Source organism: Eupeodes corollae, chromosome 1 (assembly GCF_945859685.1).
Source record: "Eupeodes corollae chromosome 1, idEupCoro1.1, whole genome shotgun sequence".
Lineage (NCBI taxonomy): Eukaryota > Metazoa > Arthropoda > Insecta > Diptera > Syrphidae > Eupeodes > Eupeodes corollae.
The window spans coordinates 155,813,753-155,838,134 of NC_079147.1; the positions used below are offsets into that span (position 1 = coordinate 155,813,753).

The 24,382-nt window shown below is 34.3% G+C and overlaps 1 protein-coding gene across 2 annotated transcripts; it reads left to right on the forward strand.

Annotated features, from left to right (window-relative positions):
- The first annotated feature begins 1,448 nt into the window (after positions 1-1,448).
- LOC129942385 (glucose dehydrogenase [FAD, quinone]) lies at positions 1,449-23,476 on the forward strand. Of its 2 annotated transcripts, none has more exons than XM_056051290.1 (5): positions 1,449-1,889; positions 21,001-22,222; positions 22,282-22,415; positions 22,475-22,627; positions 22,692-23,476. In XM_056051290.1, the coding sequence occupies exons 2-5, from the start codon at positions 21,034-21,036 to the stop codon at positions 23,040-23,042; spliced, it is 1,827 nt and encodes a 608-aa protein (XP_055907265.1). In that variant the 5' UTR covers positions 1,449-1,889; positions 21,001-21,033; the 3' UTR covers positions 23,043-23,476. The 2 variants fall into 2 exon arrangements, with proteins under 2 accessions (XP_055907265.1, XP_055907264.1); XM_056051289.1 differs by having other exon boundaries at positions 21,019-22,222; positions 22,692-23,475.
- The last annotated feature ends 906 nt before the right edge of the window (positions 23,477-24,382 follow it).

Sequence of the window (24,382 nt, forward strand, 5' to 3'; positions counted from 1 at the left end):
AATTTAATTTACAGTTTTTTGTACAAAAAATTAAAACCCTAAAAAACATTAAACAAAAGTTGGTAAAAATTGATTTTCGATTCAAATATCTTTTCAAAAATTTGAAATATTGTCTTCAAACTTATTTTATTTCACAGAAAATATTGTTTCTGATATTCGTTAATTTTGATATAAAAATCCAACAGTCCGTTTTTTCATACAAAAATTAAATCTACATAAAATAGTACGCAAATTTGGTAAACATTAATACAAGTACATATAGACAAACTTTTAAGCAAGACAAATCGACAGACGTTATGGGAAGTTATCAGTGTGGGTCGCATCCCAGCCTCTTTTTTGTAAATGTAATATAAGTTTGAAGCCGTAATCTCAAGTTTTTAAAAAATATTTGAGTCGAAATTCAATTTTTAACAACTTTGAGTAATGTTTTTTTAGGTTTTTATTTTTTTATAAAAAAAACTGTCAATTTTATTTTTATTTTATCAAAATTTAACCAACACCATTTTTTTAAACTGCTTTGGTAAAAAAAACTACCAACGCCATTTTATTTTGGTTCTTGAGCTATGGGCGACGAAAAAAAAGACGCGAACGTACAGACTTAGGGACACAGGCACGCACAGGCATGTCTCTAAAAATCTTTTATTTTGACTCTAGGGACCTTGAAACGTCGAGAATTGTCAAAATTTTTAATTCGACAAATCGGTCAGAGTACAATCACTTCCTATGGGAATTTCTTAAATTGAATTTCTATTTGAAATGGGCTCATTTACTAAAATTCGCCAATTGAACTTAATCTAATTTTAAATTTTACTATAAGTATACTGAAAAAAAACCCTGAACTGAGCCGTTTTTGAGTGTAAATAAAAATACCATCATTCTTCAATTTTAATAACATTAGACATTCAACAAACATACTAGAATACAATTGAGCCATTTACTGCATACTTTCAAAAATGTATTTATTTGATGTTTAATTGTCATATTTTAAAATGAAAGGTTACTTTATGCAAGATTCCGACCGGAATTTACAATTCCTCCCATAGACAGTTCCACCCATCAAACATTATACTATAGCTTCAAATATTCCATCGTTTAACGAGCTCGTTTAAAAACATACATAAACCTAAAGATTTAATTAAAATTCAATGGTCGCTCAAAGTATCTTTTTCTTTCAGCCCTCCAATGAACTTGATGGCAACTTTTTGAATTGTCTGCCACCAGCATCGTCGACCGAGAAATGTTCAAGTTCAAGTGGAAAAGATTGAATAACCGTCTCAATGAACTTTGCACAAAGTCATTAAACGCTAGACCAGATTCGATTGTGCGTGCAGGTGAGCAGCTACAATGAATGCGAAGACGACTTGGCGGTGCGGTGGATGGCGTTGGCGCTCATACAAGTGGTTTAAGTCTCTTGTAAACGGAAAGCGAAGTCTCATTTCAAAGTTAAACTCGATAGGAAACAGATCGAGTATAACTATATTCGGATCAATCATTTACAAAGATTCTGTTTTCTTCTGTTGTTGCTTTGAAAAAGTTTTGTTTACCTAGTATCAGATAAACGTCAATCATAGTCTTGTATTTAGTTATTTATTATTAATATCGTGTATTTTTGTGTGAATAAAAACATCTAGTCACGGAAATAGTGCTAATCAAGAGTGCATATGCGATATGATTATCAAGTGCTAAGTTTTAGAGGAGTGTCTTAGCTTTTTGTAGAAGCAACTTGTAAGGAATATAAAATATAATGTAAAAGATAGCCTAGAAGAAGAGTGCACACAGCAGCCGAGAAGACAAGTGATCAGTTTATAAATAACGTTCTCAACAACTGGAATTTCAAGAATTGAAGCCAGATTAAAATAGTATCGAAAGATTTAAACAGTCAATTAAAGGTATCTACATTTTTAAGAGCTAAATTTTCAAGAAAACCTTTTAAAAAAATACGTTAACAATTATTAAGGTTAAAATTTCGAGTGTTGTATTTCTTCGGGCATCCTTTTGAGTTTAATTTGTCAACTTTTTTGTTGTGAGTATTAATTGTAGTTCCTTATTCCCATAGAAGGTTTTTAGAATCGGTCTGATTTGACGGATTGAGGGTTTTAAAATTTCTCCAAGAGGTTTTTTGGAAGATGTCTTTGTGTATTTGGGATACCTTTTTTAGTCGGCCATTACTCTAGAACCGTCAAAGAAATTGATTTCAAATAAATGTTATTTAAGAAAGTGAAAAATTTGGTTGACTTCAATTTTTATTAAATTTTATATTATAGATTGTGACGTTTTACCAATTTGGTATACATTCGAAAGAAAGTTGAATTGACGGTTCTTCTTATAATTCAAAAAACAGAAAAACATATTTGACACCTCGAATACTTAGCAAATAAAAAATAATAATACATCCAAAATAATTTTTTCGATGCATTATTATTTTTATTACTAAAAATTGGTACTTAACGATTTTTTTTAGAAAAATCCAATTATCATTCGAAAAAAAGTAAGAATCTACAAAAAACTGATGGTCAATTCGATTCGAGTGAAAAATAATTTTATTAATATTAATATATAAACGGTGATTTTTTAAGAGCTTGAGAACTTTAAAAAAAAAAACGCATACAATTTGCAAAATCTCATCGATTCTTTAATTGAAACGTTAGATTGGTCCATGACATTTACTTTTTGAAGATAATTTCATTTAAATGTTGACCGCGGCTACGTCTTAGGTAGTCCATTCGGAAAGTCCAATTTTGGGTAACTTTTTCGAGCATTTCGGCCGGAATAGCCCGAATTTCTTCGGAAATGTTGACTTCCAAGGCTGGAATAGTTGCTGGCTTATTTGTGTAGACTTTAGACTTGACGTAGCCCCACAAAAAATAGTCTAAAGGCGTCAAATCGCATGATCTTGGTGGCCAACTTACCGGTCCATTCCTTGAGATGAATTGTTCTCCGAAGTTTTCCCTCAAAATGGCCATAGAATCGCGAGCTGTGTGGCATGTAGCGCCATCTTGTCATCTTGTTGAAACCACATGTCAACCAAGTTCAGTTTTTCCGTTTTTGGCAACAAAAACTTTGTTAGCATTGAACGATAGCGATCGCCATTCACCGTAACGTTGCGTCCAACAGCATCTTTGAAAAAATACGGTCCAATGATTCCACCAGCGTGCAAACCACACCAAACACTGCATTTTTCGGGATGCATGGGAAGTTCTTGAACGGCTTCTGGTTGCTCTTCACTCCAAATGCGGCAATTTTTCTTATTTACGTAGCCATTCAACCAGAAATGAGCCTCATCGCTGAACAAAATTTGTCGATAAAAAAGCGGATTTTCTGCCAACTTTTCTAGGGCCCATTCACTGAAAATTCGACGTTGTGGTAGATCGTTCGGCTTCAGTTCTTGCACGAGCTGTATTTTATACGGTTTTACACCAAGATCTTTGCGTAAAATCTTCCATGTGGTCGAATAACACAAACCCAATTGCTGCGAACGGCGACGAATCGACATTTCACGGTCTTCAGCAACACTCTCAGAAACAGACGCAATATTCTCTTCTGTACGCACTGTACGCATTCGTGTGGTTGGTTTAATGTCCAATAAAGTAAATTGAGTGCGAAACTTGGTCACAATCGCATTAATTGTTTGCTCACTTGGTCGATTATGTAGACCATAAATCGGACGTAACTAATTTTGGTAATAAAATTCAATGATTTGCAAGCGTTGCTCGTTAGTAAGTCTATTCATGATGAAATGTCAAAGCATACTGAGCATCTTTCTCTTTGACACCATGTCTGAAATCCCGCGTGATCTGTCAAATACTAATGCATGAAAATCCTAACCTCAAAAAAATCACCCTTTATAAGTTGTTACATAATTTTTGTAGAAAAATATTTTCGGTATTTTTTTATAAGAAAACAAGAGGCTGGGATGCGACTGATAACTTACCATCCCATCTGTCGATTTGTCTTGCTTAAAAGTTTGTAGGGTTGGGTTAAAAAAGTTGTTAGTTGAATTATTCTTGGACATTTTTCAATTACCAACAATATTTTTATGTAACGAAATAGTTTAGTTTGAAAATCTAGTTTTGTTAAATAGATTTTTAGTCGAAAACAAATTTTTACCAATTTTAGTAGCATTTCTTAAATTTTTATAAATTGGATAAATGCAATTAATTTGAAAGATATCAAGAAACGAACGTCAATTTTTACCAAATCTGCGTAAAAACAAAACTACTGAATATTGAAAACGATATTTTCTGTGAAATAAAAAAGTTTGAAGACAATATTTTTAATTTTTGAAAAGCTATTTGAGTCGAAAGTAAATTTTTACCAAGTTTTAGTATTGTTTACTTGTTAGGTTTTTATTTTTTGTAAAAAAACTGTGAATTAAATGTTTCTCAAAATTTTACTGAATATTGACAACAATATTTTTTAAAAGATTAAAGTAGTTTAAAGCCAATTTCTCAAAAATGTATAAAGATATTTGAGTCAAAAATCAATTTTTACCAACTTTTATTAGTTTTCTTCTTAAGGTTTTTATTTCTTGTATGTTAATTCGTTTTTTTTTTCAAAATTGTTCGGAATATCAAAAACAATATTTCTTATAAGTGAAAATCAATTGGAAGCCATAATCTCAAATTTTTGAAAAGAGATTTTAGTCGAAAATCAATTTTTACCAAATTTTGTTAAATTCTCTTTTAAGTTTTTATTTTTTGTAAAAAAAATTGTCAATTCGATTTTTCTCAAATCTTTACCGAACGTTGAAAACAATATTTCTTATAAGTTAAAAGTAGTTGAAAGCCAATATCTCAAAATTTTTAAAAGATATTTGAGTCGAAATTCAATTTTTACGAACTTTGAGTAAAGTTTTTATTTTGTATAAAAAAAAAGTTCAATTCTATTTTTCTCAAAATCTTAGCAGATGTTAAAACGTTATTTTTCGTTGCACAAAATTTGTTTTGGAGATAAAATCATTTTGTATTCGTAAAAATTTAAAGGTGACACATTTTTTTTTTCATTTTTTTTTGATATATAAAAAAACCGTGAATTAGATTTATTTAAAAAAAATACTTGTTTCGTATCACGTTACAAACTATTATATAAAATTTAATACAAGTATCTAGCGTTTTTGGGTTGAGGTATTTAGGGTTAACATACATTTTCACCTTTTTTTATACAAAATTTATTTGGAGTCGATATATCTTCTGGTTCTTGAGCCATGGGCGACGAAAAAAACGTCGCGAACGCACAGACATCTTTCTAAAAACGTTTTATTTCGACTTTAGGCATTTTGAAACGTCGATAAATGTCAAAATTTTAAATTTGACAAATTCGACCCATTACAATAACTTTCTATGGCAAGTTTATAAAAACATTTCAAAAACGCCTGGTAAATGCTTGTTTTCGACTGAAGATCTCAAAGAAGCAGACTTTAAACTTTTTTTTATTTTACACATTTCTTAGGAAAATTCTATTGATATTTTTTTATAAGAAAACAAAAAATATTTCAAAAACGCTAGTTATCAGTTGTGTTTTGCAGGTTTTAATATTTTGTAAGAGAATTATCAAACGACTTTTTATCAAAAATAAAATAAATATCAACAAACATATTTTTGCAGAGTAAAATAATTTTGAATCTAATACTTTCATTCGTTCTCGAGTGATTCCAGTCGGAAATCATTTTTTTACCAAATTGTATTGTATTTTTTTAAATTAAAATTATACTTATTTGTGTCACATTATAAAAGGTGAGTGAAATAGTGGCTTTTATAGAAATTGAGTTTATAAAGAAAATTCAATCAGTATCCATTCTAGATTCATTTGACCTTAGGCCAAATTCAATAGTCTCCTTTTTATCAAAAAAGACACTTTTGCGCTATTACGAATAATATACTCATTTCACTGTTTAAAACTCTAAGTTATGACAGCTGTTAAACTGCATTGAATGAAACATGGATTTTATCGTTTTTGAAAATGAATGAAAATGTAAATTTCTAAATTAATTAAGAAACAACTGATAAAATTAAAATAATCAATAATTTGTTTTAGTTTCAAATATTAAAAAAGCTAAGTCTTGAAATTTGTTTACTGATCGGGATTAATTCTGTGTTTTCAAATACAGTAAACTTACAAGACGGCTTGAATGCTTGAAAGGGGCTAAAGAGAAAAATCCGTTGATAAAACATCATTTTGAAATACAAAATTTGTATATAATTGTTTATATTTATATAACAAAATTTTAAAAGATTAAGAATACATTATCGAACCACTGTTCTATTTCGAGTATATTGCAAAAACAAAATCAAAGTTTTTTTTTTGTTTTAAAACTACAGGTGTTTAAAAATTACCTGCTTTTTATCTATGCTCTACTGAAGAATGTAGATAAGCCACTATTGCACTCATGGCCTCATACAGGGTTATCCGGTTTCAAAAGTAAACGTAAATAAAACACATATAAATTGTTTTTTTTCGTGATATTCCTTTTTTAACTTCCTATCCTATAGCAAGTTATTGTAATGGATCCGATTTGTCGAATTGAAAGTTATGACATTTCTCGACAATTCAAGGTCACTAGAGTCAAAATAAAAGATCTTTAGAAAGATGTCTGTGCGTGCGTGTGTACGAACGTTCTTACGTCCGTTTACTCGCGACGTTTTTTTCGTCGTTCATATAGCTCAAGAATTAGAAGAGATATCGACTTCAAATAATTTTTTTTTATACCGATTATAATGCAGAAAGGGCTCTCAAGAAAATTGGTTGGGTGTTTTTTTTACCACAGCAGTTTAAAAAAAAAGGTGAAAATGTTGGTTAACCCTAAATATCTCACGAACCAATGACGAAGGAGAATTGAATTAAATTTTATTTTATATATTGTAACGTGATACCAAACAAATATATTTTTGGAAAAAAATCTAATTAACGATTCTTTTAGTAAACAAAAAAACTGAAAAAAAATGTGTAACCTCGAAAATTTTAAGTAAACAAAGTGATTTCATCTCCAAAACAATTTTGTGCAACGAAATATAACGTTTTAAACATATGGTAAAATTTTGAGAAAAATCGACAGTATTTTTTATAAAAAATAAAAACCTAAACAAAAAAATGTATTTTTGACTTAAATATTTTTTTAAAACTTTGAAATATTGGCTTTAAACTACTTCTATATTATAAAAATTAATTTTGTCGACATTCAGTTAAATTCAGAGAAAAATTGAATTGAGTTTTATCTATACAAAATAAAAACCTAAAAACAACAATACTCAAAGTCTAATTGACAGCTTTCTTACAAAAAACTAAAACCCTACAAAAATTACTCAAAGTTGGTAAAAATTGAATTTCGATTTGAATATCTTTTCAAAACATTTGAAATTATGGCTTCCAACTAATTTTATCTTATAAGAAATATTGTTTTTAACATTCGGAAAAATTTTGAGAAAAACGAAATTGACAGTTTTCTTACAAAAAATAAACACCTAAACGAAAAAATTAATAAAAGTTGCTAAAAATTGATTTTCGACATAAATATCTTTTAAGATATTTTTTGAGATTTTAGCTTTAAGCTACTTTTATCTTTTAAAAAATATTGTTGTCAAAATTCAGTAAATTTTGAGAAAAACCTTTGAGTTTAAAAAATAAAAACCCAAAAAAAAAAAATACTAAAACTTATTAAAAATTTACTTTCTACTCAAATAGCTTTCCAAAAATTGAAAATATTGGTTTCAAACTTTTGTTTATTTCACAGAAAATATTGTTTTCGATATTCAGTTGTTTTTTTTTTTACAAAAATCGAACAGTCCGTTTTTTCTTAAAAAAATAAAATCTACTAAAAATAGTATGCAAATTCGATAAAAATAGATGTTCTTTTCTTAATATTTCTCAAATTAATTTTATTCATCCAATTTGAAAAAATTTAAGAAATGCTACTTAAATTAGTAAAAATTTATTTTCGACTTAAAACCTATTACAAAACTAGGTTTTCAAACTAAACTATTTCTTCATAAGAAAAATATTGTTGGTAATTTTTAAATGTTTAAGAATAATTCAACTGACAACTTTTTTAACCCAACATGAAAACCTACAAACTTTTAAGCAAGACTAATAAACGCAGTCCAGCCTCTTTTTAGTATAAAGTTTGAACATTGGCATCATGTATGAAATTGTTGGAAGCATCGATTCTCTTGAGGTAATTTCCGACCACTTTTTGGGCAATATCTCAGCCATAACTTGACAAATGTTGGTTCTTAAGTGTTCATGAGTTGAAGGTTTATCTGCATAAACAAGACTAGAAATTACGCGGCCAAAAAATGTCTTTCGCAATAAAGCCGTGTCCGCTGGTGTTGTGTTGGATGTGGCACAGTTTTGTTGAAACCACATATTCTCCTTGTCGTGTTTTTCAATAGAAGGAAAAAAAAGTCGGTGATTATATGACCATAACGTTTTCGAAGAAGTAAGGTGTAATCACACATCCCGATCAAAGATAACACCAAACAGTGACTTTTTGTGGATGTAATGGCCTCTCTTTAACTACTTGAGAATTCTTAGGACCCCAAATACGAAAATATTGCTTTCTAACATACCCAACGAGTGAGAAATGTGCATCGTTGGTCGCTGAAAAAAATTTTGTTAGAAAAATTGCTTGTTCTTTAAACACTCATTCGACGTATCTACAACGTTGTGAATGGTGAGCTGGACTTTATATGAATGTAAGTGTAGATCCAAATGCAAAATAGGCCAAATGGGTCATAAGGCAGTCCTAATGCCTGAGAACGACGAGGAATGGATACATTTGGGTCTTCGGCAACACTTTTAATTACAGCAGCAATATGTTCGGTGGTACGAGCGATGATGCACAGGCCTTACACAATTTGTAACCAATTTAGTCTCTTCATATTTCTTCAGTATTTTGACAATTGCTTGAGTAGTTAGAGGATTATGTAAACCATAATCTCCTCTTAAGCCACGATATGTGGCTGTGGAAGAATCACCATTTTTGTAGTATAGGTTAAAACAATTTGTATGCTTTGTGCGTTAGTCAAGCGATTCATTTTCGTAAATGTCAGACTTTCAACTGAAAAAAAAAATGGTTTAACAACTTAGTTTTACAGATGGCGAATTCCAACGCTACACTTTTGAAACCGCAAACTAAATAACCCGTTATATTATAAAATTTACTTGAAGTCGCTAGTCCTTTTGGTTCTTGCGATATTTTAGGTCAAGCAAGATAAATCGTTGAACTGTTTGAATGATACATTTTTTGATCGCTGTTTAAATATTTAACTCACAAGTCGAAATGAAAAAAATATGTAGTAATCTAAACAATACACACTATAAACTGCTAAAAATTTGATTTTGAAAAGGTAATTTTTCTTGTTAGTGCTGTAAATTTCAATACTCGCTTTTGACTGATTTTTTAAAGGTGTAAATCATTTTAAAGGATTATGGAAGTGAAACTATTCAAACTTAAGCAAATTGCCGAATACCGTAAATGCAATCTTTTAGGATTCTCTACTTTCGATTACTTGAAATTTGTCTTAATAACATTAATATAAGCAAAATTACAGTCGCTTGAAAGCCACAGAACACGGGAAATGCTAGAAACTGACATCGTCGATAGATAAGTTTAGAAATGATAAGATAGTTAAGGGAATCGACAGTGTAGTTCATCTGGCGATTTTCCTTAACGGCATAAATGTTAAGTCAGTAAACTTGACAAAATAAAATTAATGACATAAAATTTGATAAATGTTCAACAATGTGGACACAATTTCTTTGTTAAAACTAGGAAATCCCTGTTTCATTGAGCTTTTAAATTTGTATCCCACATTTTCTCTGAGCTTCTCTAAAGGTATTTTGGCGTAGAAAAATGAATGAATGTAGGATCCTAAATTAAAAGGGTCAACTGTGAGTAACAGACATACCTTAAAATACCTAAAAATAAATATTACACTATTTTCTTCTTTTTCGTTTGTAAATCCAAATATTATAACAAATTGATAGCAATCAAAACACAAAACAAAAATTAACAACTATAAGTTACATAAATATAAATCAAGTTTATATCCATTTGTATTTTATACCTGCATACCTGCTTTCTAATAAATCACTTTGAATGATATCAATTCTCAACTATGACGAACTCTGCTTTGTTATAAATCACTTTCTTGAACTTTAATTTATGGCTTCCAGTCTTGCCAGTCTAGCCATCCAATAACTTTTGTGTAAGCCGCGCTCCGGAATGAATACATTTAATTTTGATCCGATTGAAGATACACAAGCAATAAAATTTCATAAAAAAAATAAATAAAATGCGTTTACGTTCATACCATCGCTCTTATATTGATTGACCTTCTTAAAATGTTAATAACAATACGGATCAAAAAAAAAACATGAACATAAAAACAAAACAATTCAAAACAAATATTTTGAAATTCACACAAACCGCTGCCGTAAATAAAACTTAACGCCGGCGTGCGCTACTGAATTAATTTGATTTAGAAATAAATATTAATATTACATCAACTTTTATTGCTTCCAATTTATTTTAAGTAAAAGAATCTATATCATCTATAAATATATCGATGTAGGCCTATAGTGTTTTATCTATGTTTATTTCAATCAAATTTTCTTGAAATATTAACTTGTTTTATGAAAATAGTAGTTCAATTTTTATGTGGCCTACAAAACCCATTAGAGACTAAGCCTCTTCTTGTTCACCTTAGAAGACAGGGTTAATGGTGTAATCAGAACCTGTACACACACTATAAGTTGGTGCTAATTAGACATTATAATGTAAATTGTTAATTTTGACTTTAGATTTGCTTTTATCGCTGATACCTATGAGTGCGTTATGCTTATGCAGTTAATGTTCTGTTTATTTCATCAAAAAATAACACTTATGCGAGTAATTAAGTTCCGGTAAAGCCTTGAATTTAATAGCTCTAGTTTCTTGAATTGGACTGGATTACTTGATGGAAATCATTCAACTGGAGTTAAATATGTTTAGTTTTTTTGATTTAATTTTTGTAAAAAGAAAAAGTCTTAATGATAAATATGTAGATAGTTAATTAGAAGAAAAGGCCAATGATTTCATTCTTTCAAAACGTCTGCGCGACTTATTTCGAAATACTACCGACTGCCTTAGTTTCGATGTATTTATGTATGAGTTGATAATAAAAATAGATAAATAAAAAGGTCATGTCGGAAACCCACTTCTGCGTTTCTTTTTTTTTGACAGGAGGAAATCTTCAAAAGACGCTTGGTAGTATTCGACACCAAGTAGTGTGCGACTCTTAACCATTAAATTCACCTCTTCATCAGGACCAATCTTGAAGGATCGACTTCCGATTTTTCTTTCTCAATTTTGTACGATCACTTTGGGGGAAGTTAAAATTTTTAATACTTACTTACTTACTTACTTAAGGTGGCGCTACAGTCCGAGGAGGACCTGGGCCTCAACCAACAAGCGTATCCAGCCAGCTCGGTCCCTAGCTAGCTGTCTCCAGTTTCGCACGCCAAGTTGGTTGAGGTCCTCTCCCACCTGGGTGCGCCACCTGAGTCGCCATCTTCCTCTACTGCACTGCGCCGTTCCTCGGGATTGGATTCGAAGACCTTTCGGGCTGGAGCGTTGATGTCCATCCGCTCTACATGACCATCTAAGCCGTTGGACTTTAATTCTGCTAACTAGGTTAGTGTCGCTGTACAGCCCGTACAGTTCGTCGTTATATCTTCTCCTCCATTCTCCATCTATGCGTACGGGACCAAAAATCACCCGAAGAATTTTTCTCTCGAAGCATCCTAAGACGCTCTCATCTTCTTTGACAGGGTCCAGGCCTCAGCGCCATTGATGAGAACCGGGATGATGAGTGTCTTATAGATGGTCATTTTACATGCTCGAGAGAGGAATTTACTTTTTAATTGCCTTCTAAGTCCAAAGAAGCAGCGATTTGCAAGAGTTATTCTTCGTTTGATTTCAGCGCTGGTGTCGTTGTCTGTGTTTATAGCGGTGCCTAGGTAGACAAAGTCCTTAACTACCTCAAAGTTATAGCTGTCCATGGTGACGTTTTGTCCAATACGTCGTCGTTCAGTGTCCTTTTTTGATGACAGCATATACTTGGTCTTGCCCTCATTGACCACTAAACCCATCTTCTTCGCTTCCGTCGCAATGCTCAAAAACGCTCCACTGACATCACGCTTTGATCTTCCAATTATGTCAATATCATTTGGGTATCCGAGTAATTGGATGGATCTTTGGAAGATTGTGCCTCTAGTGTTGACGATTGAGTTTTGCACAATTCTTTCCAGAACGACGTTGAACAAGTCGCATGACAGTGCATCGCCTTGTCTAAAACCTTTTTTGACATCAAATGCATCTATAAGATCTTTTCCGACCTTGATAGAGCAGCGTGCATTCTCCATCGTCATTCTGCACAAACGGATAAGTTTATAAGTTTAACAGGGATGCCAAAACTAGACATTGCTCGGTAGAGCTCTTCCCTATAGTTGCTGTCATACGCGGATTCAAAATCGATAAAGAGATGGTGGGTATCGATTTGAAGCTCTTGGGTTTTTTCCAAGATCTGCCGTAGTGTGAATATTTGGTCGATAGTGGACTTTCATGGTCTGAAGCCACACTGAAAAGGACCAGTCAGGTTGTTGACGAATGGCTTCAGACGTTCACATAATACGGCAGAGAGGATCTTATACGCAATGTTAAGGAGACTGATGCCTCTGTAGTTGGCGCAGTTTAGAGGGTTTCCTTTCTTATCATCGGGCATAATTTCTTCCGACCATATTTTGCAGATGAGTTGGTGCATGCTCCGTACCAAGTCATCGCCTGCTGCTTTGAATAGTTCGGCAGCGATGCCGTCAGCTCCAGCAGCTTTGTTTGACTTTAGATATAGCTATCTTAGCTTCGTCAAGGTCGGGTAGGCGGAATTGTTGATCTGCGTCGCCGAGGTTGAGTGGTTCTATCTCCCTTACAGCGGAATTCGGTTCGTCATCGCTGTTATATAATTTGGAGAAGTGATATTTCCATATTCTCAGCATCGACTGCGGTTCTGCTACGATGTTCCCCTGATCGTCTTTACAGGCTTCGGTTCGTGGCTGGTACCCTTGGGAGGTTTTTTTTACCTTTTGGTAAAATTTACGAACCTCATTCCTGTTGTGACATCCCTCTATCCCCTCGATCGTGCTCTCATTTTTTCAATCTAAGAAGCCGGTGTTCCTCTCTCCTCTTCTGCTCGTAGATCTCGTGAGCAGCTCTAGTCCTTTTGTGCAGCGCCCTTTTGTATGCCTCTCTTGTTTCGCTGCGTGCATTCGTTCGTGGTGGCCGTGTGTAACCTAGCACTTCAGAGGCGGCATCTCTGATGGCTGCAAGGCAATGTTGCCACTGGTTTTCAATGCTTTATGCAGGAATCATAGGACTACTTAAGATGTTATTAGAGACTCGATCGGAAAAGGGCATGGCAGTCTCTTGCGATTGTAGCCGGCTTACGTCGAATTTTCTCATAGTACTTCCTTGTTTTGGCTTGGATCGGGATATCCGTAGCCGTACCTTGGCTACAACGAGGTAGTGGTCCGAGTCAATGTTGGCCTCTCGGAATGTTCGGATATCCTGGACACTGGAGAAGTGTCGTGCGTCGAACGCAATGTGGTCAATCTGGTTGACGGTTGTTTCCATGTCCCCTTGTGTCTCGCCCCGCAGCGAAATCGACCAGCCTGAATCCATTGTCGGAGGTAGTGTCGTGCAGGCTGTATCTTCCGATTATGCCACCAATGATGTCTTCTCTTCTTAGCTTGGCATTAAAATCTCCTAAGACAATTTTAATGTCATAGCAAGGGCACTGCTCATATGTCTTGTCCAAGAGCTCGAAGAATATGTCTTTGGTGTCTGCATCTTTCTCCTCTGTTTGGGCATGCACGCATATTAGGCTTATGTTGGCGAATTTAGCCTTGATGCGGATTGTCGTGATGCACTCGCTCAAACTGTTGCAACTCAAGACTTTTTGCCTGAGTCTAGTTCCAACAACAAATCCACACCTAAATAGACGCTGTCTTTGTTCTCGGTAGCAGTCGCCGTAGTAGATATCGCAGTCTTTTAGTTTGCGTTTGCCCAGTCCATCCCATCGCACTTCTTGGATGGCTGTAATATTTGCCTTGCAGCAGTTTAGGGGTTCCGCTAATTGTTCGGCTGCACGTGGTCTGTAAAGGGACCTAACATTCCACGTTCATATCCGAAGTTCGTTGTCCTTATTTCGTTTGCGTGGGTTGTCAACAGTGAATCCGTCCGTATCCGAGGCTTGTTGGTGCTTCGAAACTAAAGGTATTTTTTACGTGGCCAGGAAGTCACCCCTACGGCACAACCCCCAACCTGGAGGGCCAGATCCTTAGTATAACTCCAAGGAAGGGGAGCCGGATAAACCGCTGTTTACAGGCCTGGGCTCCGAATATGTCGAAGAAGCTCTATAAGGTGTTCACTAAGTAGTTCATCCTTACTGGAACTGTAGACGCCACCGTTGATTCCATCTCCAGAATTTGTCGGCTGCCGCCTGGATAAGGAGATGTGCTTCAGTGGAGACACCCAACATGTAAGGGAAGCCGACCAATCCCTCCTCCACTAGAAATTGTATTGAAATTCTCAACATAAATAATCTCTTTATAATATTAATTGCTGCGCTAGCGGTGTTATCAATGCTAATATTATAAAGCTGAAGAGTTTGTTTGTTTGTTTGTGTGTTTGAACGCGCTAATCTCAGGAACTATTGGGCTGTTTTGAAAAATTCTTTCAGTGTTAAATATCCCATTTTTTGGGGAAAGCTACAGGTTTTTTTTTGTTTGTGAACTTTCGCTGCGTGCGCTACGAACACGGTTCAATTGTTGCCAAAAATGTGTGAACAAATTCTACGCCATTAATAGTTCAAGAAAAAAGTCACCAACAGTTTTAAATTTCACATTACTCCTCTGTGAAACTGTAACGAACAAAAATAATTAGCTCACTACAATTAGATCTAAATAGTATTGACAATTGACAGTTTTGTAAAGGGTTTTCCACTAAGGACTTGACAACTTTCTTTGTATGTAAAACCCAAATCCTATTGATACAAAACAATTGTATCGGCTTGAAGTACAATCGAAGCATTTATGAATAAAATTCGACTTCGTTCATATATCGGGCACGTTTGCAGCGGTCGTTGGACCCAATTTTCGAATACTTCTAAACATTTTTCAAAACGGGTGCTATTTTGCGTTCAATGTTGGCTCTTATCCAAATACTAAACGTAGTCCCAAATAAAATAGTTTAGAAGTGTTGTCTGTAATAATTATGGCGCAATATCACTGGCTATTCATAATAAAATGACGATCGTTATCCAAGACGAAAAAATATGGCCTAATTTTTGTGAATGAAGTTGTGATTCATAAAAGAAATGTGAATTTGAACCCGGATAGTAACGAAAATTTCACTTATTGACGAATCCATATAGCCAAAAATAAGCTTTGGCCAATCATCTCCAAAGACCAATGGAAAAACGGAGGTTTGCTTCAAATAGTACATCGACTTCAATTCGTCAGTCAGCTTGATCTTGTAAGGATGTAAGCCAAGATTCAAAAATACGCCATAATGTTGTCTTTACGTTACCCAGTTCTTGAAAACGCCATGGAATTAACTGATTTGCATCGTACGTTACGGACGCCTGAACGGAAGCCATATTTTTGACACTTTGAGCAACTCGTTGTATCTCTGACATCGCAATATCACACAACGAATATTTAGACTCAAGTTTTTAAGCTAAGGCGAGAATTACGATTTAATGCTTAATGCAAAATATTCACATTAAAATGCTACTCGTCGTATTTTCATTTTTGAAAATATTGTAGCGATTTCTTCTTCTGCAATACGATTCAGCTTTTTCAATGATAATTGTTGCCAAAGTTTTTAATCGCTTCATAATTGAGCGTAAATATGATTTTCTTATTTCAATTTTTGAAAAAGGAGCTTCCTCCGCGGCAGTTGTTAAAGTCGGATACGATCCAAGGAAATGGTTTGAAGCTAAATAATTCTAAATTAATAGCGGTTCGAGATCTGCAAGATTTGACGTTTGATTGAATATAAATATTTATTTTACTAAAGAGATCTCTAGCTATTATATCCTCTTAAACTTCTTCATCAATTCTTGTGTTGAAATTGTTTCAAGTTTCTAGCAATTTTGAAGTCCATATTTTTTAAAATATCGCAGAGAAAACCGAAGTCTTCGTTTAGATATTGGTGCTTTCCAAAACGCTCGTCGAGAGAAGAAGAACTTCACATCGATACGTGGTAGAAGAAATCAACTTTAAAATTAAATTTTTGATCAGTTGGTTGAGATTTTTTTAGACTGATAACGTTGAATACATAAGTTCATCGAATCGGACACAATGAAATCTAAAGGGTTTTTTAATTGACGTGGGAAAATGTTGGGGCCCCAAGTCGGGGCTTTTGTTTTGGTGACATCTGTTAAATTTTTCTTTATTATTAACTTCCCGTAGGAAGTTATTGTAATGGGTCCGATTTGTCAAATTGAAAATTTTGACATTTCTCGACGTTTCAAGGTCCCTAGAGTCAAAATAAAAGATTTTTAGAAAGATGTCTGTGCGTGCGTGTGTACGTACGTTTGTACGTCCGTACGTTCGCGACGTTTTTTTCGTCGTCCATAGCTCAAGAACCAGAAGAGATATCGACTTCAAATAAATTTTGTTATACAGATAATTAGGCAGAAAGGGCTCTCAAGAAAATTGCGTGGGTGGTTTTTTTACCATAGCAGTTTGAAAAAAGGTGAAAATTTTGGTTAACCCTAAATATCTTAAGAACCAAAAACGCTAGAGACTTGAATTAAATTTTATATAAAAAAAATTTGTCACCTCCTAAATTTTTTACAAAAAATAAAAACCTAAAAAAAAATTAATAAAAGTTGGTAAAAATTGATTTTCGACTCAAATATCTTTTCAGAACTTTGAGATATTGGCTGCAATTTACTTTTGTCCTTCAAAAAATATTGTTATCAACATCCAGTAAAATTTTGAACAAAATCGAATTGACAGTTTTTTTTTATAAAAAATTAAAAACCGAACAAAAATTAACAAAAGTTAGTAAAAATTGAATATGGATTCAAATATCTTTTCAAAAACTTGAAAGTTAGACTTCAAACTTATTTTATCTTATAAGAAATATTGTTTTAAGCATTCTGAAATGACAGTTTTTTTACAAAAAAATAAAAACCTTAAAAAAATGTATAAAAGTTGGTAAAAATTGATTTTCGACTCAAATATCTTCACAAAACTATAAAATATTGGCTTGAAACTAATTTTATCTTATAGAAAATATTGTTTTCAACATTCGATAGAATTTTGAAGAAAATCGAACTGACGTTTTTTTTACAAAAAATAAAACTCTAAAAAAACAATACTAAAACTTGGTAAACATTTACTTTCGACTCAAATAGCTTTTCAAAAATTAAAAATATTGGCTTCAAACTTATTTTATTTTACACAAAATATTGTTTACGATATTCAGTGATTTTTATATAAAAATCAAACAGTCCGTTTTTTCATAAGAAATAAAATCTATAAAAAATAGTACGCAAATTTAGTAAAATTGATACTAGTACATATAGACAAACATTTAAGCAAGACAAATCGACAGACGGGATGGGAAGTTATCAGTGTGGGTCGCATCCCAGCCTCTTTTTTAAATTTAAATCATCATGGTTGAATAAAACTTTATTATCAAAACGAGTGTTCGTTAACGTAAACGTTGAGCACATTGTGCCCATTTTACGGTAGACGAGGTTGCCTTCACATTCGACTCTTCAACGTTTTAGCTTCTTCAACAATTAGCCAACACCCTTACCTTCAAGGAACGAAAGATTGGCCGAGTACATCGCCGCGGTCCGTGAAAGTGTACAGCAGAACCCGAGGCAGTATATTCCTCGCCATGCACAAGAACTTGTTCGCTGACTGCGCTTCGAACCATTTGGAAGAGGACCTCAATTTTGGTCGAAAAATCATTTGTAATGCATATCTTGGAGAATGGCGGTGTGAACAACCAAATTTGCCGTATATGGGACAACACCAACCTACTTGAGGTTAACCAGAGGATAATGCATCCTCAAAAAGTTACCGTTTACTATGGTTGTGGCCACGATTGATATTTTGCATGAACGATTTGAGGGCAATGTTATCTCTCGCAGGGGTGATGTGAATTAGCCACCAAGGTCATGCGATTCGACCCCGTTAGACTTTTTTCTGTGGGGTTTCTTGAAGTCGCAGGTCTATGCAAATAAACCATAATAGACCGATGACCTAAAGGTAAACAAAACACTTTGATCAAATTCACACGAATCTATGCGGAAGAGTCATTGAAAATTAGACCACTCAGATCCGTGCCACCGTAAGAAGCCGAGGTGGGCATTTGAATGATGTCATATTCCACACTTAATGGCATACAAGTGCTTTGCAGCAATATCGGAAGCGCTCTTTATTATGCTTCAAATAAAAATTCCTCAAAGCGGTTTGTCTAAAAGTATTGACGCAGATTATCTAAATGTGCTAAGCATATTAAAAAATCCATAGATTTTGACTGAAGAATTGTTGATAGGACGTTTACTTTCCTTAAAAACTCATTTCAAATAAAATTATTGAAAACAAAAACTTTAATTTTAATAAAATTCTGCATTTTATGCGATTTAGATTAAAGAATCAAAAATTTCTGATAAATTTTCTTTAAGATAGTTAATAGCTTTTGCATTGCTTGGCCAACGTGTATCCGACAAATTTTGAAAAACAATTTCCTTTGGGTACTCGTAGTTAGCATGTTTTTGCAGAATAACTCGGTGCTTGGGTGTTTCCGAAAAAAGTTATACTGGTCATGAGCAGCAGAATAATAGCATTAGACTTCATAAAAAGTTTTTGCTGCTTCATTTACTAGAAAATAGAGTGTATGTGCAGAACAAGGGAGAAAAAGTGCTCTTGCAAATTTGTCAAGAATTAGCTTCTATGCACCTTTTTTGATTTCAACCATACATCTGACGCTGTCATATGGATGATCGTTCAAATAATTTTAGTTTAATTGCCTTCTACTAAGCTCGCTCTAAAAATAGCTTCACTTAATGTTATCCCTGTGGTATTTTCATCCTCCACATAAGATATGAAATGTTCGTGGATTTTCACAAAAATCTACAAAACTTACCAAAGTTATTGACAAATTATCTGCCTTAGGTCTTTTTCAAGTCAGAAGCATTACCAAATATAGGTAGACAACTCGACTTTATGTTTTTGTCAAGTGACATCACCTTACTTCATAAATCAATAATCTTTATTTTAATTCGTTCTTCGATTACGACACCTTAATAGACATTGTCCTGAGTGGCTATTAACCGATGTTTGGTTCAATCGGTACCATATGTCCCAAGCGAGAATCTGTCTTCCTCCCCTCAATGACATAATAAATATCTACGAACCCTTCGAAATGTCAGAAATTCATTTTGGAAAACATATTTGAAAACCAGCTCCGTTGTTGCGTTCTCAAACTATCTACAAGCTCAATGCAGATTTTCATCTCTGATGTGAATTCCTATATCTAGAATACATAAACAAAATGCAATGTAGCCTGATTATGAATCACAGACGCTTCTTTTTATTTATTAGCATTAAACGTAGATCCGATGGAGTCCCTTCAACATTAAAATTACACAATATGACATCTACCGACCCTAAAACTATTTCAAACCTGTTTGCCGCATTCTTCAGAACCCGACTTACCCAAATTGAAACGCTTACTTACTTACTTAAGGTGGCGCTACAGTCCGGGCGGACCTGGCCCTCAACCAACATGCGTCTCCAGCTAGCTGCCTCCAGTTTAACACGCCAAGATGGTTGAGGTCCATTCGCTCTACATGACCTAGCCATCTAAGCCGTTGGACTTTAATTCTGCTTACTAGGTCAGTGTCGCTGTACTGCCCGTACCGTTCGTCGATACCTCTTCCTCCACCCGAAGAATTTTTCCCTCGAAGCAGCGATTTGCAAGAATTATTGTTTGTTTGATTTCAGATTTTGATTTCGTTTGATCTTCCAATTATGTCTATATCATCTGCGTATCCGAGTAATTGGATGGACCTTTGGAAAATTGTGCCTTTAGTCTTGACGGTTGAGTTTTGCACAATTCTGTCAAGAACGATGTTGAAGAAGTCGCATGACAGTGCATCGCCTTGTCTAAAACCTTTTTTGACATCAAATGCATCGGAGATCACTTTTCTGACCTTCCGACAAACAATCTTTGTGCTTTTATGTGACCGAAAGCTAAATTTCTGTACTCATATAGATGAAATACTGGTAATACTCAAAGTCAACTTAGAGCTCGAAGTTGTAAACCCCTACGTTACCCGATATTTGTACATCACCTTTGTCCATCCCTTCCATATCTACGGTATGTCAATTTGAATGACATTTTTGTTTTAGTTACAATGTAAGCACTTTTAGCTTAAGACATCGTTTCCAAAACCACCCAACCTACTTTTTAACTATAAATTACTAAGTTTTTAAGTTAGATTAAGTTTATAGCTTGAACTCAGCCTAATAGATGCTCTTAAATGTGTTTTTTGGCTTGTGATTTACAGTCTTTCAAATACTTTTTTTAGTTTTTACCTCTCAAAAGTTACAGCCTCTAACGGATATTTTCGACAAAAAAGCTTAAAAACTTATTGTCACTTGTTAATATCAATATGTTCAGTCCCTGTACCAATTTTCATTTTTATGCGAACTTTTCTAAGGTGAAATGTCTTTTTTGAACTGATAACTAACATATCCTCAAATCATTGCTTTCGAAAGTCTGTTGCAATTTGTTTTTCTTCATTATCTTTGCTTAGTTAAAGGTTGATTAATTTTGTTTAATTGTTTCTTAAACATGATAAAGGTTTTTAAAGATATTTTTATGTAAAACTAGCACATTAAAAAAAAAAAACAATTTTAAAACAAAAGTTCTAAAAGTTTTAACTCTTTTTCTAGATAAAGAAAGTGAAAATGCTTTTACTTCTGCTTTTTTGTTTGAGCTCTGCATCGCACATTCGGTCTCAACCCCTGGTTGACCTGGCCTTAGATTTGGAGACAACAATTCTCAATACTCGTATTCCCGATACAAAGGCGTTCCATACGACTTATGACTTTATCATAATTGGTGCCGGTTCTGGAGGTGCTGTTATTGCGAACAGACTTAGTGAAATCAAGAATGCAACAGTTTTGCTTCTAGAAGCTGGAGATCAAGAGACTCTTCTAAGTGATGTTCCTGTGATGGCAGCTCTTACCCAAATTACACGCTATAACTGGGGCTATAAATCAGATCCAGTGGAAAATGCGTGTAAAGGCTTAAAAGGTGGTGTTTGTAATTGGCCCAAAGGAAGAGGTCTTGGCGGAACAAGTCTTATAAATTACATGCTCTACACACGTGGTCATCGCAAGGACTACGACAATTGGTCGCAGCTGGGAAACACCGGATGGAGTTATGAAGAAGTTCTGCCGTACTTCAAGAAATCCGAAAGAATCGGTATTCCCGAGTTACGTGATTCCGTATATCATGGTCGTGAAGGTACTCTTGATGTTCAATATGCTGGTTACACATCAAATTTACTGAGAGCTTTTCTTAAATCAAGCAACGAACTGGGCTACAACATAACTGATCCTAATGGTGAAAACTTGATGGGATTTAGTAGGTCCCAAGCAACGATTCGAAATGGACGACGATGTAGCACTGCAAAAGCTTTTATAAGACCAGCAGCTGGTCGGCCGAATTTGCACATATCAATGAGGTCTTGGGTAACAAAAATTGTAATTGATCCAAAGACAAAACAGGCTATTGGAGTTGAGTTTATGAAAAATAAGAAAAAGCAGGTTGTATATGTGAGGAAAGAGGTGATTCTCTCAGCTGGAAGTATATCATCGCCACAACTTTTAATGCTGTCTGGCGTTGGGCCTGCTGAGCATTTGGCTGAGTTTGAGATACCAGTGATTCAAGATCTTAAGGTGGGATACAATCTACAAGATCATGTAACTTTAAATGGTTTGGTATTTATAACCAATGGAACGGCATTGAGTGACAAGGCTTTAATGAATCCATCAGATATGATGCAGTATATTCTGCAGGGCAAGGGACCCTATACTATTCCAGGAGGAGCTGAAGCTTTTGCATTTGTTCGAACAGAACATTCGACTTTTGGTAAGATAATAACTTAAACTTGATTAGACATATAATTTATTTCAGTGCGTACATTTTAGATAATGACTATCCTGATATGGAAATTGTCCTCGGTGCAGGATCTTTAGGTGGAGATACTATGGGTGCCATGAGAGATCTACTCGGCATCACCGACGAGTTCTATGAAAAAGTTTATGGAGATATTGTGCATAAGGTATAATTGTGCTCATTCAGTGTAGTTTCCTTGATTTATGTGCATGACCAAATCCATAGAAAACATTCGGAATGGTTCCTGTGTTGCTGCGACCTAAAAGCCGTGGGCGAGTATCACTTCGAAGTAGAAATCCTTTCCATTGGCCTAAAATGCAGCCTAATTTCATGGAACACGAAGATGATGTACGAGCTATGATCGATGGAATAAAGATGGTAAGACAAAGAATTAAAATGTAAACATCAGTTAATCAATTTATTGTTTTTTTTTTCATTTAAGACCTTAAAAATTGGCCAAACTAAATCTATGAGAAAGTTTGGAAGCGAGTTCCACACGAAACCTTTCCTTGGCTGTGAAAATGAAACTTTTAATAGTGAAGCCTATTGGAGATGTTGCCTTCGATTATACGGAACGAGCTTGCAACATCAATCGGGAACTTGTAAAATGGGCCCTGCTTGGGACAATGATGCTGTTGTTGACCCTGAACTTAGGGTCAAGAGAATTCGTGGTTTGCGTGTTGCAGACGCATCCATAATTCCCGTTATACCAGCTGGCCATACAAATGCAATTGTCATAATGATTGCAGAGAAAGCTGCTGATATGATAAAACAGTCTTGGAACTTAATTTAGGAATAACTTGTCGATAGAGACAAAATGGCTGTGATTTGTATTTACTAAGTCTAGAAATAATTCATAAGATCATACAAATTAAGCTAATACAATTTATTGATCACATTTCATATTCACTTAAAAAAATCATTTTGTAAATATGACTGCCTTCATTTTGAACTAAGGAAATAATAAAAACAAAAATTAATAATACACAAGAACTTACTTTTATAAAAGACTAGGGGGTCTTGGAATTGAATATTTCTCTCCTTTTTGCAAGTGTGAATAAAAAAGAGATATTTAGAAAAGAGGCTGGGAAATGATCCACAGCCGATTGGATTCATGGACCTTTGAAAAGCATAGTATCAAAAAATGAAAAATATCTAATTTAGTGCCATTTTAATTCTTTGTACTGCCAGTTATATTTCTTAAAAATGTTTCCCGATTAAATCATTTTAGTAAAAAGTCAAAAATAGTCAAACGGTGTTACATTTAAAAGTTAATTTTGTCTGACTTAGAGACGGCTAAGTATCGAAGTGTTAAACATATTTTTTCACAATGTATTGACAAGGCATGTTTTCGCATTTTAGTTTCAATATCTGGAGCTTCTTAATTATCACCAGTGTGGTTAGGATAGGTTTTGTTTAAAGTGGCTGTCCGTGATGGAGTAGGGCACAATAAGGCCAGTTTAATGGCCCATTGTGATACCACATGAATCTTGAGGCCTTCCTCTAAGCTCAATAAAAACTGTTTAAGTCCCTTACGAAACGTGTGACATTTATTTAAATTATTTAGATCGGTACAGAAGAATTCTCCTGACCTGACACGCGGTGATTTTCTTCCACCTGGTATTTGCCATCTTCATAGCGTCCTGCATTACCAATAGTTTACATGTGGCGATTGGTATGCCAACATTTGCCAGACGTGTTACAATAGGTTGTACTCTATCATTCCTGGCGAGTTCATCTGCCTTACAGTTTCCTAGAATGTCTCTATGGCCCGGGACACGGCAAAGGTGAATATTAAACTGTTGTGTCATCTCAATTAAAGGTGGTCGACAGTTATGGACTGTTGTAGAGTTTGTAGAGACAGAGTGCAGAGATTTGATAGCGGTCTGACGATCTGATGAATACGGATATCAGATATCGATATCACGTTTTCTTTAAGCCAGGACAAGCCTCTTTTATCGCCAAAAGTTCCCCCTGGAACACTCTACAATGATTGGGAAAGCAGAATCAAAGACTTTTTTTCAGTCGTTCAGAGTACACACCTCCACCAACCCCTTCTTTTGTTTTTGATCCATCTGTATAAAAGTGAACTGACTCGTCTTCCAGAAATGCAATGTCCTCTTCGAAAGATCT

What these genes read in the sequence shown, in the direction of transcription:
- LOC129942385 (XM_056051290.1), top strand. Translation starts at nt 21,034, where the DNA reads ATGCTTTTACTTCTGCTTTTTTGTTTGAGCTCTGCATCGCACATTCGG. An exon ending in ATGGAGATATTGTGCATAAG is followed by an intron (nt 22,416 to 22,474) that starts GTATAATTGTGC and finishes CCAAATCCATAG; the next exon opens with AAAACATTCGGAATGGTTCC. An exon ending in TGATCGATGGAATAAAGATG is followed by an intron (nt 22,628 to 22,691) that starts GTAAGACAAAGA and finishes TTTTCATTTAAG; the next exon opens with ACCTTAAAAATTGGCCAAAC.